This window comes from Podarcis tiliguerta (assembly GCF_965153285.1).
Source record: "Podarcis tiliguerta genome assembly, chromosome: 2".
Taxonomy (NCBI): domain Eukaryota; kingdom Metazoa; phylum Chordata; class Lepidosauria; order Squamata; family Lacertidae; genus Podarcis; species Podarcis tiliguerta.
Window position 1 is genome coordinate 100,859,349 of NC_139535.1, and position 16,125 is coordinate 100,875,473.

Here is a 16,125-nt window from a genome sequence, read left to right on the forward strand (position 1 = left end):
CATCGGATGAGGTGTAAGGGCGAACGTTGTTTCAGCTGCAAAGATGCATGCCGGGAGTTGTAGTTCTTTCCCTTTTCTCGTCTTGCAAGGTAGCGCGTGCAGGAAGACGGAGCAGTCTTCTGTCTTCCGCGAAGCACATGGTCATGATGTCGTCATGCGAAAAACTGGGCCTAGCCAGTTTTTTTGTTTTGTTTTCTGCTTACATTTCAACTACTTTAGTATCTTCATCATTAGTTTTAAAAGACTCCGGCTTTATTGCCCTGAAGACTTGTAGCAACAATATTATTTTTTTCTGAAACCATGGGCGTAGCCAGGGGGTGCAGCTGTCTCCCCTAAATAAAGTAAATAAATAAAAATATGTTATAAGAATTTTAAGGTCTTATATACATGTATATAAAATAGATGCTCATAAATGTACCAAGTAAACACATACAAATATGTAAACCACATGTCTGAAACCCACAGAAAAGTCCTGAAACCATTTTCTCTCTCCCAAAATGACCTCAAAGATTTCTCTGCAAGGTTGAAGGAAATGGGTAGCCTCCCCGTTGTCTCTTTGCTCACAAAGCCTGTCTCTAGAACACAGTTAAGATATGAATAGGGTGAGCCTGTGACCTGTATTCAATAATTGAGTAGTTATAACAAGAGAGTGGCCAGGATGCCCAGGTAATCCATTCAGGTAACCTAGCAGACAGGATAAAAACAACTCACTGATTTCTGTTGTGGTCTGCCCCTTCTCGGATGTACGTATGATTGCTTCTGTGATATATGTATGATGTATGGAGGGGTGGTCTTGAGCTACAGGGTGGGCAGTTCAAAAGTTAATATAAGGGCTTGCACAACTTTGTCCTGGGTCGTCGTTCCCCCGTGTGTGGGGGAGCACCCTGTTGCAACATCTTTCATAAAGATCAGGCTTACTAGCTACTTTGCTTCTTAATATTCTCTGTTATTTTCTCCTACCGATGGAGTACCTACAAAGGACTCTATAAGGGCTCTTTCCATAAGGGAAAGGGAGCAGTTCTTGTTTCCAATATTTCACTGACCAATCACATCATAGATAACTCGGTTCTGCCTCCCCCAACATAAATCCTGGCTACACCCATAACTGAGGCCACCTAATTTTGTGTAATCAAAGGTGCTACCTGTTAGCGAAGCACACTGGCTGTGCTTTCAGGCTGACTGCAGTCTTCTAGAATTATGCTGAGGAAAATGGTTTGCTCACAGTATGTATTTTGGAGACAGTTCTAAGGCGTGTGCCATGGCAGAGACAGATTTAGGGCAGCGCAACGGTTTCCCCCCACGCTGGGCACTGAGTCAAGAGGGGCACCGCAGGACATTGAAACTATGATGTGCACATGCAGAAAAGGCAAGAGGCAGGGGGTGCAGAATTTTGACCTCAGCACTGCTGAAATTTGAAAAACCAAAATCTGGCCATGGGCATAGATTGCTAGGCTAGAGCTGTCTAAAACAAGGATAGCCAACGTGATGCCCTCCAGATGTTGCATTACAACTTCCATCATCCCTGATCATTGCTGGGGGTAGGGGATTGCTGACTACTCCTATAGGCACTCCACTGTAGTGGTACCTCTGGTTGCGAACGGGATCCATTCCAGAGCCCCGTTCGCAACCTGAGCAGACGCAACCCGCGTCTGCGCATGCACGGGTCGCCACTTCTGCACATGTGCGTGATGTCATGTTGCGCGTCTGCAAAACCCAGAAGTAACCCATTCTGTTACTTCCAGGTCGTCGCAGTACGTATCCTGAAAGAACGTAACCTGAACCTAATGTAACAAGAGGTATGACTGTAGTGCCAAAAATATTTCTGTGCCTGCATGACCCCCCCTTTAACAGCAACAACAAAACCTTTTCAAAACTTAAATGATTGAAAATAGCGTGGAACAACTGACCAGAAAGTCCTCTGAAAGGCAGCCTTGAGAACTGCTGTTATTGCTGCACCCATTTTTACACTTTGGCCATGCCCACTTTGATATGCAGCCCCTGGAGGGTTGATCATGTGTCAGTGCAACCCTTTGCCCGCCAAAATTTGACCACCCCAGGTTAATGGTTGGCAGTCCAGGGCTTGAACACAAGGCTCTTGCAGACAGGCTGTCTTTCAAAACAAGATGGAAAGCTGTCTTCCCATGCTCCTAGGAAAACTGTTCAAAAACTGACTAGACTTCAGGAAATCAGTGCATAGGATCTAGGTGTACAAACCGCAGTGGTGACATGCGTTTACAAGCATGCAGGATAGTCTTGTTGGCTACACCACATGTTGGCTACTGGTAACAACAGTATATGTAAACAGTATTGCAGTGGCAAAATCTTATCTCTGACAAATATAGCTCCAACATTATGTGGTTGCTGAGAGTGAATGCAGACATGACAACTCAGAGATTTAATGGTTGTGTGGTTCTTACACTAGAACAACCTATGTTGCTTTATATATGATTGTAAGTTACCACAATATGATTTAACATAGACAACATTGTGGGATGAGTCTTCCTGACTTTAGATGACACTGCAGATGTGTCAGACACAGTCATAATCATTTAGCAGACGAGAATAGTTACACTGGCTCTGTGTCACATGCACAAGAAGATCATCAGAAGGGTTCAGAGTTATCGCAATAACTGAACCATTCCCTACAAATAGAATAAATAAAATAAGTTTAAATAAAATTTATTTGTGGCTCAGCGGCATGTCTCAAATCATTTCTGAAATTAGCTTCAAAAATATTTCCTTTTGCCCCCAAAATATGCACACATATCACATACAATTTTTGTTTTGTTTTCACATGTAACTACCACGTCTACTTGTTTTTATTTTGCAAAATATATTGACCCCAAAATGTCAACATTTACAGAATGTCAGAAACAGAATATGCAAAGAAAGTCAGACTCAGAGGTGGCTGGTCCCAAAGATGACACGGTGTAAAACAAGAACCAGTTCAGTATCAGGCACAAATTCTGTATACACCATCAATCTGTACCTATAGTAAAACAACAGGCATTTGAGAATATGGCCTATAAATTTGAGTTTTTAGGTGGTAGCTTTATGCATGAAAGGATATGATTTTATATTTGTTTTATAGGGCAAGGATGCATTACTTAGAACATGGGCATACTTGGTGATGGCTAGTTATTTAGTTTCATGTGTAATGATTTATGTTTCTGACCTGTTATCTTGGTTTCAGGTGAGCAACTCAAGTAAGGGCTAGTTGACTAATGTACAGTATATTCATCGCTTGATAACCTGAATGAATGAAACCCTCACAGACCCAACACCATAAACAGAACTGTTACATCGCCTCACATCACCTCTTTCAACAGTTTCAATAGATTCATTTCATGTCTTTGTTTGGCTCCAAGTCATAATTCATCAAAATGTTAACAACTCAGTCCTATATGTGTGTCCACTCATAAGCAAGCACCATTGAGTTCAATGGGACCAACTCCCAGGTATGTGTTTGTTGTGTGTGTGTAAAAATGCATCACTGGGACTCAGTCTCACATAGTTCTAAGCAGACATGTTTAAGATTACATTGTCACTGATGATAAACCAAACCATCTGCATGTGTTTGAGACCTAGTTCTAGAATATCAATAGAACAAGGCCAGCAAAAGTAAAATTACACATTTAATAAACTATATCCCTGGTTTTAGTGCTCCATATTTAAGATAATCCAGTTAAGGTCTTACAATTCGTCCTCAAAGTATACTGGTTCAAACTTTGGTGAATCTCTCAGGAAAGGAAATCCTAGAGTTGTGGAGCAGCCAAACAGAGGAGGTGGGAAAAGCTTACTGTGCCTGTGATAAAAATTTTGCAAATCAACACAGAATTATTAAAATGGCATTTTCAGTTGATCCTAGATTGAGGAGTAGCATTACTGTATAAGAAAAGAAGAGAGATTAGCTAAGGTACACAAAGGGGGATTCCAAGCAGCTTTGAACGTTTTCAGGTCAAAATTAGGACCCTGAATTCCCCTCTTAAAGTAACAGAAAGCCAATGCTGATGTGTCCCTAAAATGTGTGATTTCCATCCTCTACACACCATAGATTACTTTGCCATCCTTGTCCTCTCTAAAACTATAAAGTTTGATTGCTCCCTAAAACATTATTTCCAGAGCAGCATCAATTGTTCATAACACAGCCTGTCGGTAAGCTAGTTAGGACTTACAGTGTGATTAAAATTTATGGTTTTGAGTCAACAAACAAGTGACAGTATTGAAACCCCTTTTAAGATTGCAAGCCTGCCTTGGTGGCCACTTTCAGACCACTTACAGAATGTCCTGGGGAGGTTGAAAACACCCTCGATTCCAGCTACTGTATCTCCATTTCCACGTGGAGAAATTTAAAGCAGGTCTCGAGAGCCGCACGCTCAGCCACAGATGTCAGAAGATGCGACTGCGTTGAAAATCCGTTGCTCAACAACCTCGGGAGAGCAACTGGTAATCTCAACTGATTCTGTTACTTTTGGAATGGTTGTGGAAACAGGCACGACACGGTGCGTGATTTATTGTTGAAACGCTGTGCAGTGCAGGAAGGGAACGCGGCGCCTCTTTCCGTTAAGGTAGCGCCAGAAAAGAGACCATTGGTGGGGTGTTGTTTTTTTGGGAGGGCGCAACTGGAACCAAACGACTTTAAACCTTGCAAGCCCCAGGATCTCGCATTCTGCAGTGCCAGGGAACTTCGCCTTTGCCAAGAGAGAAAAGTCAAAACTCAACTGCTCCAAACACCTCATAACGCAAACACCCCTCTAAGGCCGAGACGCGTCAAGAGTTAAATTGACTGGCAGCCCGATCCTCAAACCAGTTAAACAGGAGCCCTTGGATTTAAGCCGGCTTAGTCCTATTGAGTGAGAGCTAAGCCCTGGAGAGGCCCAGGAAGCCGAGAGGCGGCGGGGGGGGGGGGAGAGATGCAATAGCCCAGGCGCCATCCTGCTCCGCCCTGGATTAAAAAACCTCGGGATTTGAATTTTATTAAGGGGTGTGCAAGGGGGGGTGGGATTGTGTCTGCAGGGCTCGAGATCCTCAGGGGTCCGCGCGGAGGAAAAGAGCTGTGGGGAGCGGTGAGTTTCAGGGGCATCTGGGCAAAGGGGGAAGAGCCGATGCGGCTGCAAGGGAGGGAGAAAATGGGGGGGGGGGTGAATCAGGCGGAGCCGAAGAGCAAAATCCGGGTGCGGGGGGGGAAAGAGGGGAAGGCTGGCAAAGGAGGCAGCCGGAGGGGGGCTGATTCCTTTCCACGGATCTCTGCAGATCTGCGTGGAAAGCTTTGCAGGAGCGGGGGGGGGGGCACGCACACACACACTGGTCTCGCCTCTTCTTTGTGGAGTTGGGAAACGACGGTCGTGGTCTGTGCAAGCACTGGGGGGGGGGGGGCGCTTCCGTGGGGCCTGCTCCATGGATCTGCTTCTCTCTCTCTCTCTCTCTCCCTTTGTCCAGGGTCGAGGCGTCCGCCCCCAACCGGCTGCACCGAGTCCCAAGCAGCCAGGCTTCATGGATGCCATGCCTTAAATGCAATGCTGTTGTTGCTGCTACTACTAATAATAAAAAAGTGGGGAGGGGAGGCGGGGCGGGAGGGGTGGGGGGAGGGGAGCCATGGTGGGGTTAACTTAATTCCGTTAAAAAAAAAGAGAGAGACACACAAAAGGAGACAATCCGGAGTTTTGTGTTTTGCTCGCTTGTTCGCCGAGTGGGAGGGAACGGAAGGAACCTTCTTTCTGCTGAATGGTTGCATTCAGGGGAAACTCCCTCCAACGGGAAAAAGGCAGGATTCCCCCAAAATGGGGTTTCTTACACCAGATCCGACCCCCCCCCCGCGCGCTTTGCTTACGAAACACCCCTTTCTTTAGGACTCCCCATTTCCAGCCACTCACTGAAGGAAGAGAGTCCCCAGCAGACTTTTGCTAGTTTAATTGGGGTGGGCCAGGAAGGGGCAATAGGATCCGTGCACACCGCATTCTCACGCGCTTGTAGGGCAAGCTGCTTGCAGGACTTGAGGTGGAGAGTGGGTTTTGTTTTTGAATTGGGGGGGGGGGAGCCCCAGTGGACACCGCCGCCTGATGGTGGTGGGGAGGGCGAGCTCTGCAGAAACGTATTTAACTCCTGAGCCGATTAAGGAATCTGCATGCTGAGCCTGCTTTTGGTCCCGGAGACAATAACACCTCTGTTTCTCCCCTTCTGCTCCATTCCTACTCTCTGGGCTACTCTGCCTCTCATAAGAACTAAGAACAGCCGCCCTGCGACAGAAATAATTCAGGCAGCACCCCTTGATCCATGGATGGGAGAGGGTTAAATTGTGTCCCAGCACAACCATCCAGGGAATTGGGTATATCTAATGTGACACTCGGAGGCTGAGTGAAAACATTAAGAATGATTTCACCACATGTGTGTAGTTGTAATAAACTGGGTAGCAAAGATGTCCATCTGCGCATGAATTTGGCAGACACTTGGTGCCATGTGTTGCTCCCAGAGAATAACATGTATTTTTTGTATATAAAAATAAATCCAACAGATTGCCTCATAACAATTAGTTAGCACAATCAAGCCTCTTAAGAATTGATTTCCCAACATCAATGAACCAAATTCTGAAAGAAATAAAAAAATGGGGGGGGGGGAGTTGGATTGCTTCTGCCCTCATAAGTCTTATCAAAGGATTTCTGCTACTACAGTGGTACCTCGGGTTACAGACGCTTCAGGTTACAGACTCCGTTAACCCAGAAATAGTGCTTCAGGTTAAGAACTTTGCATCAGGATGAGAACAGAAATCGTGCCGGCGACGCAGCGGCAGCGGGAGGCCCCATTAGCTAAAGTGGTGCTTCAGTTTAAGAACAGTTTCAGGTTAAGAACGGACCTCCAGAACGAATTAAGTACAGTGGTACCTCGGGTTAAGTATTTAATTTGTTCCGGAGGTCCGTTCTTAACCTGAAACTGTTCTTAACCTGAAGCACCACTTTAGCTAATGGGGCCTGCTGCCGCGCCGCCAGAGCACGAGTTCTGTTCTCATCCTGAAGCAAAGTTCTTAACCTGAGGTAATATTTCTGGGTTAGTGGAGTCTGTAACCTGAAGCGTATGTAACCCGAGGTACCACTGTACTTAACCTGAGGTACCACTATATATAATTTTTTACCCAAGTTTCCCCTTCAAGGACTCAGACTGCAGACACACCATCCATTTAAAGCACATTAGCAACAACACCCCAAACCCTGGGTACTGTAGTTTGTTAAGGATGCTGGGAATTGTCGCTCTGTGAGGGGTAAAGCTCGTACCCTCCAACATTTCTCTGATGAAAATAAGGATGTCCTACCATACCTTCCAACATTTTTTCCAATGAAAATAGGAACGTCCTAAGGAAAAGTAGGACATTCCAGGATCAAATCAGAAACTGGGACGGCTTCTGTAAATCCGGGACGGTCCCTGAAAAATGGGGACACTTGGAGGGTCTACAAGCTACAGTTCCCAGGGTCCTTTTCTGAGGAGGGGGAATGCTTTAAACATAGCTTGTGTATGAAGCATCACGCCCAAGCTAGGCTTCGTATGAACCTGGAACACACCACAACTTCAGCTATGAAATGTGTTTTAAGTGCCAGAAATCTGCTTAACCTGTGAAAGAATTATTAAATAATACCTGTGGGAATGCAGGAAGCTGCCTAACCCAGTATTGCTTGCTCTGACTGGCAGCAGCTCTCCAGGGCCTCAGGCAGAAGGAAGTCGTTCTCATGGTCTTGCTCCATCATCCTTTTATCTGGCGACTGAATCTGGGGGTCTTCTGCAAGCAAAATGCTCTGTGTCGCTGAGCTGCGACAGAGCAGGGCTTTTAGGCATGGCGAGGGATGATGGAAGTTGCAGTCCAACAACACCTAGACGGCGCCTGATTTAGGCCCTTGATTGTGCTATGCTCAAAATATCCTCCCCTTCTGCCAGCCAGTCTGTCAAGAGAAACCACTGGTTGTTATTTCTCAGGCTAACTTCATATTGCAGGATTCTTTTAGGGCAGGGACAGAAACAAACAGCCCTACGTACACTGTCCTATGCAACCTGGAGGACATATGTGAGCCACAATTGTTAATAATAATAATAATAAGCCACCCGTTTACTGGGTTGCTCCAGCCACTCTGGGCAGCTCCCAACAAAAAAACAGTAAAAACGCAGTACAACATCACACAAAAAACCCTTTCCTGAACAGGGCTGCCTTCCGACGTCTTTTTAAAAACCACATAGCTATTTATCTGTTTGACATCTGCTGGGAGGGCATTCCACTATCTAAAAGGGCCCTCTGCCTGGTTCTCTGCAACCTCACTTCTCGCAATGAGGGAACCCCCAGATTAATTTTAATTATTATTTTTCTCTCTTTCTTTCTCAGGAACAAGCTCTAAGTACCTGAACAAGAACTCGGGCCTTGTCCGCGACCCTGCTCTTCAAACCCACAAGCACTGTCAGGAGGGTATATACCTTCACAAGGGTATATGGTGCAGAAAACAGGAAAAAATAAATAAGAGTAGGAGAGGATTCCAAGTGTGAGAGTAGGCGAAGGGGTGGGCAGCTGAGAGGGTGGGGATAAATCCATCTCTAGAAAGGTAAAATGGCTGAATAGTCCCGGGATGCGGCAGCTGTGGGTCTCCGGGTTCAGGAAAGGTTTGACAAGAAGACGAGGCCAGTAGGGAAAATGGAGAAACAGGACCCGGCAGGCCCAAGGCCAGCAGAGAGCTTGGACGGAGCAGGGAGAGAGAGCTTTGCCATCCATCCGGGAGCCATCCGGGAGCTACCTTGCTGGGCGGTGCCACGCCAGGAGGGCAGCATACCTCAGCACTTGCACACCCAGTGGCAGGATTTCCTGAAGACCATGCAGTCCCCTCACGCAAGATGGGGGAACCCGCCGTTGCCAGAGCTGACCTCCTGGGACGACCTGGTTGCTTTCGAGAGGGTCTTTGGCGCCTGCCAGTGGCCCAGGGGAGATGCTCTGACCCGGCTGATGCCGGCCTTCGGCGCGGAAGCCCACCAGGCGCTGAGCAGCCTGGCCTCCAGAGACAAGATGGACTACGGGAAGGTGAAGGCCGCCTTCCTGCAAGGGAACTCCACCGGCACGGAGATCCATCGCCAGCGCTTCCGGCAGTTCTGCTACCAGGAGGCTGAGGGGCCTCGGGAGGTTTGCGGCCGGCTGAGGGAGCTCTGCCACTGCTGGCTGGAGCCGGAGAGCCGTACGAAGGAGCAGATCGTGGAGCTGCTGATCCTGGAGCAGTTCTTGACCATCCTGCCTCAGGAAATCCAAAGTCAGGTCCGGGATCGGAGCCCAGAGACCTGCGCCCAAGCAGTGGCCCTGGCGGAAGGCTTCATTCTGAGGCAGCAGGAAGGCGAGCAGCAGGAGGAACAGGTGAGGGTAGCAGCAAAGGCAGAAACAGGGTAAAAAGTGCAGGCCAGTGGTTCTCAAACTTTTTTTTCCTGGACACACTTTTAGAATAAAAACTTGCTCGTGCCGCCACCAGATTTTTTACAGATTGGAAAACGGAATCTCCTAGCAGCGCTCAATATAGAACATGGAACACAACTATTATTATTTATTGAATTTATATACCACCCTATACCTGGGGGTCTCAGGGTGGTTCACAGAATAAAATCAAGATATAAAACCACAAAATACATATAGTGGTACCTCGGGTTACAGATGCTTAAGGTTACATACGTTTCAGATTACAGACTCCGGTAACCCAGAAATATTACCTCGGGTTAAGAACTTTGCTTCAGGATGAGAGCAGAAATTGTGCTTCATGTTAAGAACAGTTTCAGCTTAAGAACGGACCTCCGGAACGAATTAAGTTCGTCACCCGAGGTACCACTGTATATAAAAACAACCCAATAGCTCCCCCCCCCCCCAAAAAAAAAACATTTGAAAAGGGCATAGGATGTCAATCAGATCAACCAAAGGCCTGGTTAAAAAGGAACGTTTTTGTCTGGTGCCTAAAGGTGTATAATGAAGGAGCCAGGCAAACTTCCCTGGGGAGAGAATTCCACAGATGGGGAGCCACTGCAGAGAAGGCCCCGTTCTCGTGTTGCCACCCTCTGGACCTCTCGAGGAGGAGGCACACGAAGATAATGATCTTTGTAAGATGATCATGGGACATCCAGGAAGTATGAAACAAGGTAGCCACGTAAGAATGTGGATCATTCCCAAAATATAATTATAAATGAGCCTGTTACATATGTACCTTAAGTAGGTAAGCAAACTCAACGAGAGGTGTGAGCTTGCAGTATCGCTTGATGCTTTTGAAAATATATCCTTGCATATTCTGCAAAAAAAATATTTTGATACTATACTATTTACTACACTGAAATGTTTAAATGTTTCTTAGATTGTCCTTGAATCTTTCCACCACACTTGCCAGCCTCTCTTCCCACACCCTTTGAGAACCACTGTTTCTTTCTCTCTCTCCCCCCCCCTCTCTTTTTCTCTTTCTGCATGAAACCAAATGCTACTGTTGGATTGTCATGTGGTTGGGGTTGTGGCTGCTGTCATGATGAGTTCCTGCACTTCAAAATTCACCGCTGCCCTACTGCATTTAACCCAGTCCTGTCCATCTGGACTGGCAGGAAGTTTCCTACCCCGTTCTTCAGGATCTCACACACAGGTTGCTTTTAACTCTGCTGTCCCAGGTCCATTGAATGGGTATGCTAGGAATCGAGGTTTCCATATATGCAAAGAACACCCTCTACCGCTGGGCTGCCAGCCTCTTTGTGAGCAGGACTTTCAATGCTTTTTCAGGGGCACGAGCCGTTCCGAGAGGTGGCTGTGGATTTTTCTGAAGCACAGAGAGCTCCGCTGGATGCCAGGCAGAGGCAGCTTGGCAGGGAGGTCAGGAAGCAAGATAACGGCGGCGCCTGCCTAGTGGGTAAGACTCCCTCTGTTACAATTGGTGTTGAGTCTTACAAGCTCTTGGTGCCCACTGAAAATGTGCTTCTTCGCCTAGAGTGGAATTCCATTTTCCTCTCTTCCATTTGTTCTGTCTGCACAATCATTTCAGCTCTCCAGAAGGAACGATACCCCTTTCCTCCCTCCCTCAATATGCTGTTCTGCAGATTCTCTGGACCCTCCCTAAGCCAATTTGATGAGGGGGTACATGGGGGAAGAAGGTTAGTTGACACCTTGGCACAGGTGCAAGTGGGGTTGGTTAGATGTATCCCACTCCTAGGGTGGATCTTCATTCATGGTTTTTAATGTTAAGGAATAACAACAACAACAACAACAAGAATAATAATAATAATTTTTTATTTATACCCTACTCATCTGGATGGGTTTCCCCAGCCACTCTGGGTGGCTTCCAGCAAAATACAGTGGTACCTCGGGTTACATACGCTTCAGGTTACATATGCTTCAGGTTACAGACTCCGCTAACCCAGAAATATTACCTTGGGTTAAGAACTTTGCTTCAGGATAAGAACAGAAACCGCACGGCGGTGCCACAGTGGCAGCACGAGGCCCCATTAGCTAAAGTGGTGCTTCAGGTTAAGAACAGTTTCAGGTTAAGAACAGACCTCCAGTATGAATTAAGTTCTTAACCCGAGGTACCACTGTATTAAAATACAATAATTCATCAAACATTAAAAGCTTCCCTAAACAGGGCTGCCTTCAGATGTCTTCTAAAAGTCTGGTAGTTGTTTATTTCTTTGACATCTGGTGGGAGGGTGTTCCATAGGGTGGACGCCACTACCGAGAAGGCCCTCTGCCTGGTTCCCTGTAGCTTTGCTTCTCGCAACGAGGGAACTGCCAGAAGGCCCTCGGCGCTGGACCTCAGCGTCCGGTGCAGAACGATGGGGATGGAGACGCTCCTTCAGGTATACAGGGCCAAGGCCATTTAGGGCTTTAAAGGTCAGCACCAACACTTTGAATTGTGCTTGGAAACATACTGGGAGCCAATGTAGGTCTTTCAGGACCGGTGTTATGTGATCTCGGTGGAACAGTTAAGGAATGGTTTTCATAACTTAGGACACATTACATTCTACTTTTAACATTCATAAAGAGTTATTAAAATGGGTGCTGCAGAGCAATGAGGAACCAGCAGCAGGGAAGCAGCATATTTACAGAGAAAACAAGGAAAGGAACGTTTTTAATTTACCAGTATGCCCTGTGACGTTTTAGAACGATATACAGTGGTACCTCGGGTTACAGACGCTTCAGGTTACGGTCTCTGCTAACCCAGAAATAGTACCTTGGGTTAAGAACTTTACCTCAGGATGAGAACAGAAATCACGCGGCGGCCGCGGGAGGCCCCATTAGCTAAAGTGGTACCTCAGGTTAAGAACAGTTTCAGGTTAAGAACGGACCTCCCGAACGAATTAAGTTCTTAACCCGAGGTACCACTGTATCTAATATCGTTCTAATAACGTTGAAAAGGTCGGTGTAGATCCAGCCCTAGGTTTTTTTGGCTCCATCTTCCTCCCACCTTTGCAATGGCCCACGGCCCAACATTGTCATTTGCCTCTTCACCCTCCAGGCACCACCAACACAGCCAGCAGAACCGAGGAGCAATTTGAACACCAGAGATCGAGGAGAGAGGAAGTAGAGGAAGAGGCAGAGGCGGCGCCCGCAGCCCCAGAGGGAGCCCAAAGGAAAGAGAAATCCCACCTCTGCATCGAATGTGGCAAGAGCTTCACCCGCCCCTCGGACCTGGCCAAGCACCTGAACGTCCACACAGGAGAGAAGCCCTACCTGTGCGTCGAGTGCGGGAAGAGCTTCAGCCAGCTTTCGCACCTGACGAGACACCAGAAAATCCACTCGGGAGAGAAGCCCCACATCTGCTCTGAGTGCGGGGACACCTTCAGCCAGCGGGCGTACCTTGTCAGCCACCAGAGGAGCCATTCGGGAGAGCAGCCCTACCGCTGCTCCTACTGCCAGAAATGCTTCAGCCACCAGTCGGCCCTGAAGATCCACGAGCGCAACCACATGGGGCAGAAGCCCTACGCCTGCGCCGACTGCGGGAAGCGCTTCGTCTCCTCTTCCTCCCTCACCACCCACCGGAGGATCCACACAGGGGAGAAGCCCCACGCCTGCAGCGTGTGCGGGAAGAGGTTCATCCAGCACTCGAACCTCGTCTCCCACCAGCGGACCCACTCGGGGGAGAAGCCCTTCTCCTGCAAAGTGTGCGGCCGGAGGTTCGCCTACCCTTCCGACCTCACCAGGCACCAAAAGATCCACACGGGAGAGAAGCCCTACCCGTGCGACGAGTGCGAGAGGCGCTTCACCAGGCTCTCGGACCTGATCACGCACCAGAGGATCCACACGGGGGAGAAGCCCTACCGATGCATGGAGTGCGGGCGGAGGTTCAGGCAGAGGGGGGTGCTGGTGAAACACCAGAAGTGCCATTCGAAAGAGAACCCGAGAGGAGGCGAGGAGGCGGAGTCTCAGCCCGGCGGCGAGTTCAGACTCTGCGAGATCAAGCAAGAGAAAGAAGAACTGGAGAGCCTGGCAGAATCCGGTTTGATTCCCTCTCCCAGCTCCTGATGCTCACCATCACTCTCTTACGCCGCTGCACCAGAGGGAGGAACGATCTCCTAGGCTACCCAGAAGGGGTTTCACTGTGCTTTTATTTCTTTTCTCTTTTTTTTTTAGTTAAATAGTTCCCCTTCTTTTGGTGCTGGCTAAAACCGGTTCCAAGAGCAGCTATCCATTGCCATCTGCTGCTTGGCCTGTGAACAGATGTTGGGAAGCGGGGTGGAGTGTGTGCATTTTGTGGATGGGAAGAAAGGACGCAAGGAATCCGCTTCACCCTCTCCTGCTTCACACGGCTGAATGGCCTGCTTTCGCGGTGACCTTTGGAAGAAGCGGAGGCGAGGTGGAACGCTCTGTGTACAGCAGTCAAATACACCTCTCTAAAGCAGCTGGCCTGTCTGTGTTTTAGCTCGATGCGAAAGGGACGACAGGGAAATAGGATTTCCTCTCTGCTACCTTGAGGGAGAAGCTGGATGCAGTGGTCTACTTTATACGTCTCCAAAGGGACAATGGCATCTTCAACACCAGACATTGTTGCTGGGCTGGAAGTGAATGCAGCTGCCAGGGGAAAAAATGAAGCCAGGGGCTGGGGAAAGGAGTCAGGACCATAGCTGTCAACTTTTCCCTTTTCTTGCAAGGAATCCTATTCGAAATAAAGGAATTTCCCTTAAAAAATGGGAAACGTTGACAGCTATGGTCAGGACACCACAAGACCAATGGTTGTGGGGGCTGGGAATTGTATGTGTGAGGTGTGCAGCAATAATAATGGCACAGGCAGGTAAGCTTCCTTGAATTGGAGCAATGGTGGCTCCATCTTCTCTACATCCCCAGGCATTTGTGCAAAACCCAGCGGGCTGTCAAGACAGGACTGCTGACAGTAACCTGCTTTTCATTCCTGCTCTTGCCACACACCCCTCGCCCTGATCGCACCCAGACAATATGAGCTGGTCCTGCTCAGTTAATGATATAAGAAGTGGCTTAAAAAACCCCAACTCTGGTCATTGGTAATGCCCAATCTGGCTGGATGCAGCTCCTCAAGCTCTCAGACAGGAGTCATTCTCAAGCTTGCTACCTGAAATCGCAGGTGGTAGGGATTGAACCCAGGACTTTATTCCACACAAGTCATGGGCTCTGCCACCGATTTATGGGCTCTGAGCTCTGCTGGCTACAGATTAGACCTTTTTTTTTTAAATGCCCTGTGGCAAGCAGGCAGTCCCAGATCAATTGCCAAAATCTCTCGTTTTAATGTAAGCCACTTTGGGAGCCTCTGTGGCTGAAGAGCGGTGCACAAATGCTCTAAATAAATACAAATAAAATAGATGCATTGCCCTCTGCTACCCAGCTCATTAGCAGATCTGCAAATCTGAAGTAGACAACAGATTAATATATACCTCCCCATCTCAGTGTTATAGAAGGAATGTATGGGGCTGTACACTGGAGGAGAGGGGCAGGGCCTGCAGTAACTAAACTTGGCTTGTGAACACTGAGATCCTGGAGCAAACAGAGCAATAGGATTTGCTTGGCTTCTGTTCATTCATCCTGAGACTTTAAATAGGGAGATTCAGTGATGGGGAAAAGTGTGTCCTGAGAAATTGCCTCTGTTGAAGACCTCAGAGCCCTGCCAGGAGAAAAAGTTAGCAACCTGCTGTATTCAAGTGGTTGGCCTCTTAAAACTATTCTTGTTAGCATCACCATTTGAATGGGTATTTGGGTTTCTCCTGACAGCAGGATAGAGATTAGGTTAGAGTAACTGCTTGTTGTTCCAAAGCTGCAAGGTATTTTTAGAATGAATTCACCCAAAACCTCGGAAAGGAACCGGCAAAAATACGTATGTTAAAAGAACTTTAGACAGGGACTGTGTGTACTTTATGATTCTGCAGAGGTTTGGGAATAAACATGTGGTGGACCTCACCTTTTAATCTGAAAGGTTTTTGACTTTCGTAGCTGAGAAAATAAGCTTGAAAATTCTGCAGATAGGAGGGAGAGCTCTGAGCCAAATGCATAGTCACCAGGAGACAAATAACTGGTGCCTTAAGAGAACAATCCGAACCGTGTCTACTCAGGAATAAATCCTAGTGAATTCAATTGGACTTACTCCTAGGTAAGTGGGTTTAGGATTGCAACCTACTCTCCCCATGGTTGAACAAGCAGAACGGTGAAAATGTATGCCGATTTTTAGACACCACAGAGTTTATGTTTTCTTGGCATAGGACTTGGGTTTCCCCAGTACAGTTCCCACAGCCCTACTTTTATGGAACTTCTGATATATAGAAATACTTTCAAATGCGGATGATTTTAATAAATAGAATCCTAAAAATTACTCTGACCCATTTTTAAAACATTTGAGCTTGTACTCACGCGTGGCAGTTGTAAACCGTGTGTCTCACTCATATTAGGCATCTTGGGAACCTCTGTTCCTTTTTCAGTGTCCTGAGGTAAAGAAACAGATTATCTTGCTGATGTGGTTTCAAGGCAGCGACATATAAATACGGTAGTTTGAAGTGTTTGGATTTTTAAAAAAAACACCACTCCAGCCAAGTATGTTTTTACAGCTTCTTTCTTCGTTAATTAGGTAGTAGCGCTCTTCATAGTCAGTGTTAGGAAATGAAAAGGGGGGTGGGGTTGTGCATGTGTGAATGAATCAACCA

General features: G+C 47.4%; 2 protein-coding genes across 8 annotated transcripts in view; one reads left to right on the top strand and one right to left on the bottom strand.

Annotated features, from left to right (window-relative positions):
• Nucleotides 1-275: 275 nt before the first annotated feature.
• LOC310671457 (uncharacterized protein) lies at nucleotides 276-15,797 on the top strand. 4 transcript variants are annotated; one of them, XM_083427555.1, is made up of 5 exons: nucleotides 276-317; nucleotides 4,271-4,502; nucleotides 8,360-9,367; nucleotides 10,754-10,880; nucleotides 12,483-15,797. In XM_083427555.1, the coding sequence occupies exons 3-5, from the start codon at nucleotides 8,663-8,665 to the stop codon at nucleotides 13,487-13,489; spliced, it is 1,839 nt and encodes a 612-aa protein (XP_083283681.1). In that variant the 5' UTR covers nucleotides 276-317; nucleotides 4,271-4,502; nucleotides 8,360-8,662; the 3' UTR covers nucleotides 13,490-15,797. The 4 variants fall into 4 exon arrangements, with proteins under 4 accessions (XP_083283681.1, XP_083283680.1, XP_083283678.1 ...); XM_083427554.1 differs by lacking the exon at nucleotides 276-317 and having other exon boundaries at nucleotides 2,986-4,446; XM_083427552.1 differs by lacking the exon at nucleotides 276-317 and having other exon boundaries at nucleotides 4,434-5,066.
• IKZF4 (IKAROS family zinc finger 4) overlaps nucleotides 2,664-16,125 on the bottom strand; it is an 82,374-nt gene continuing 68,912 nt past the window's right edge. Inside the window, exons 9-10 of one of the 4 annotated variants that reach the window (XM_083427597.1) lie at nucleotides 15,836-15,907; nucleotides 2,664-2,989 (exon numbers count right to left, since the gene is read on the bottom strand). In XM_083427597.1, coding sequence (XP_083283723.1) covers nucleotides 15,865-15,907 — 43 coding nt within the window. In that variant the 3' untranslated portion in view covers nucleotides 2,664-2,989; nucleotides 15,836-15,864. Of the gene's footprint in view, nucleotides 2,990-7,639; nucleotides 7,926-15,835; nucleotides 15,908-16,125 lie in introns of those variants that run through there. The other 3 variants (XM_083427594.1, XM_083427595.1, XM_083427596.1) reach the window with 3 other exon arrangements.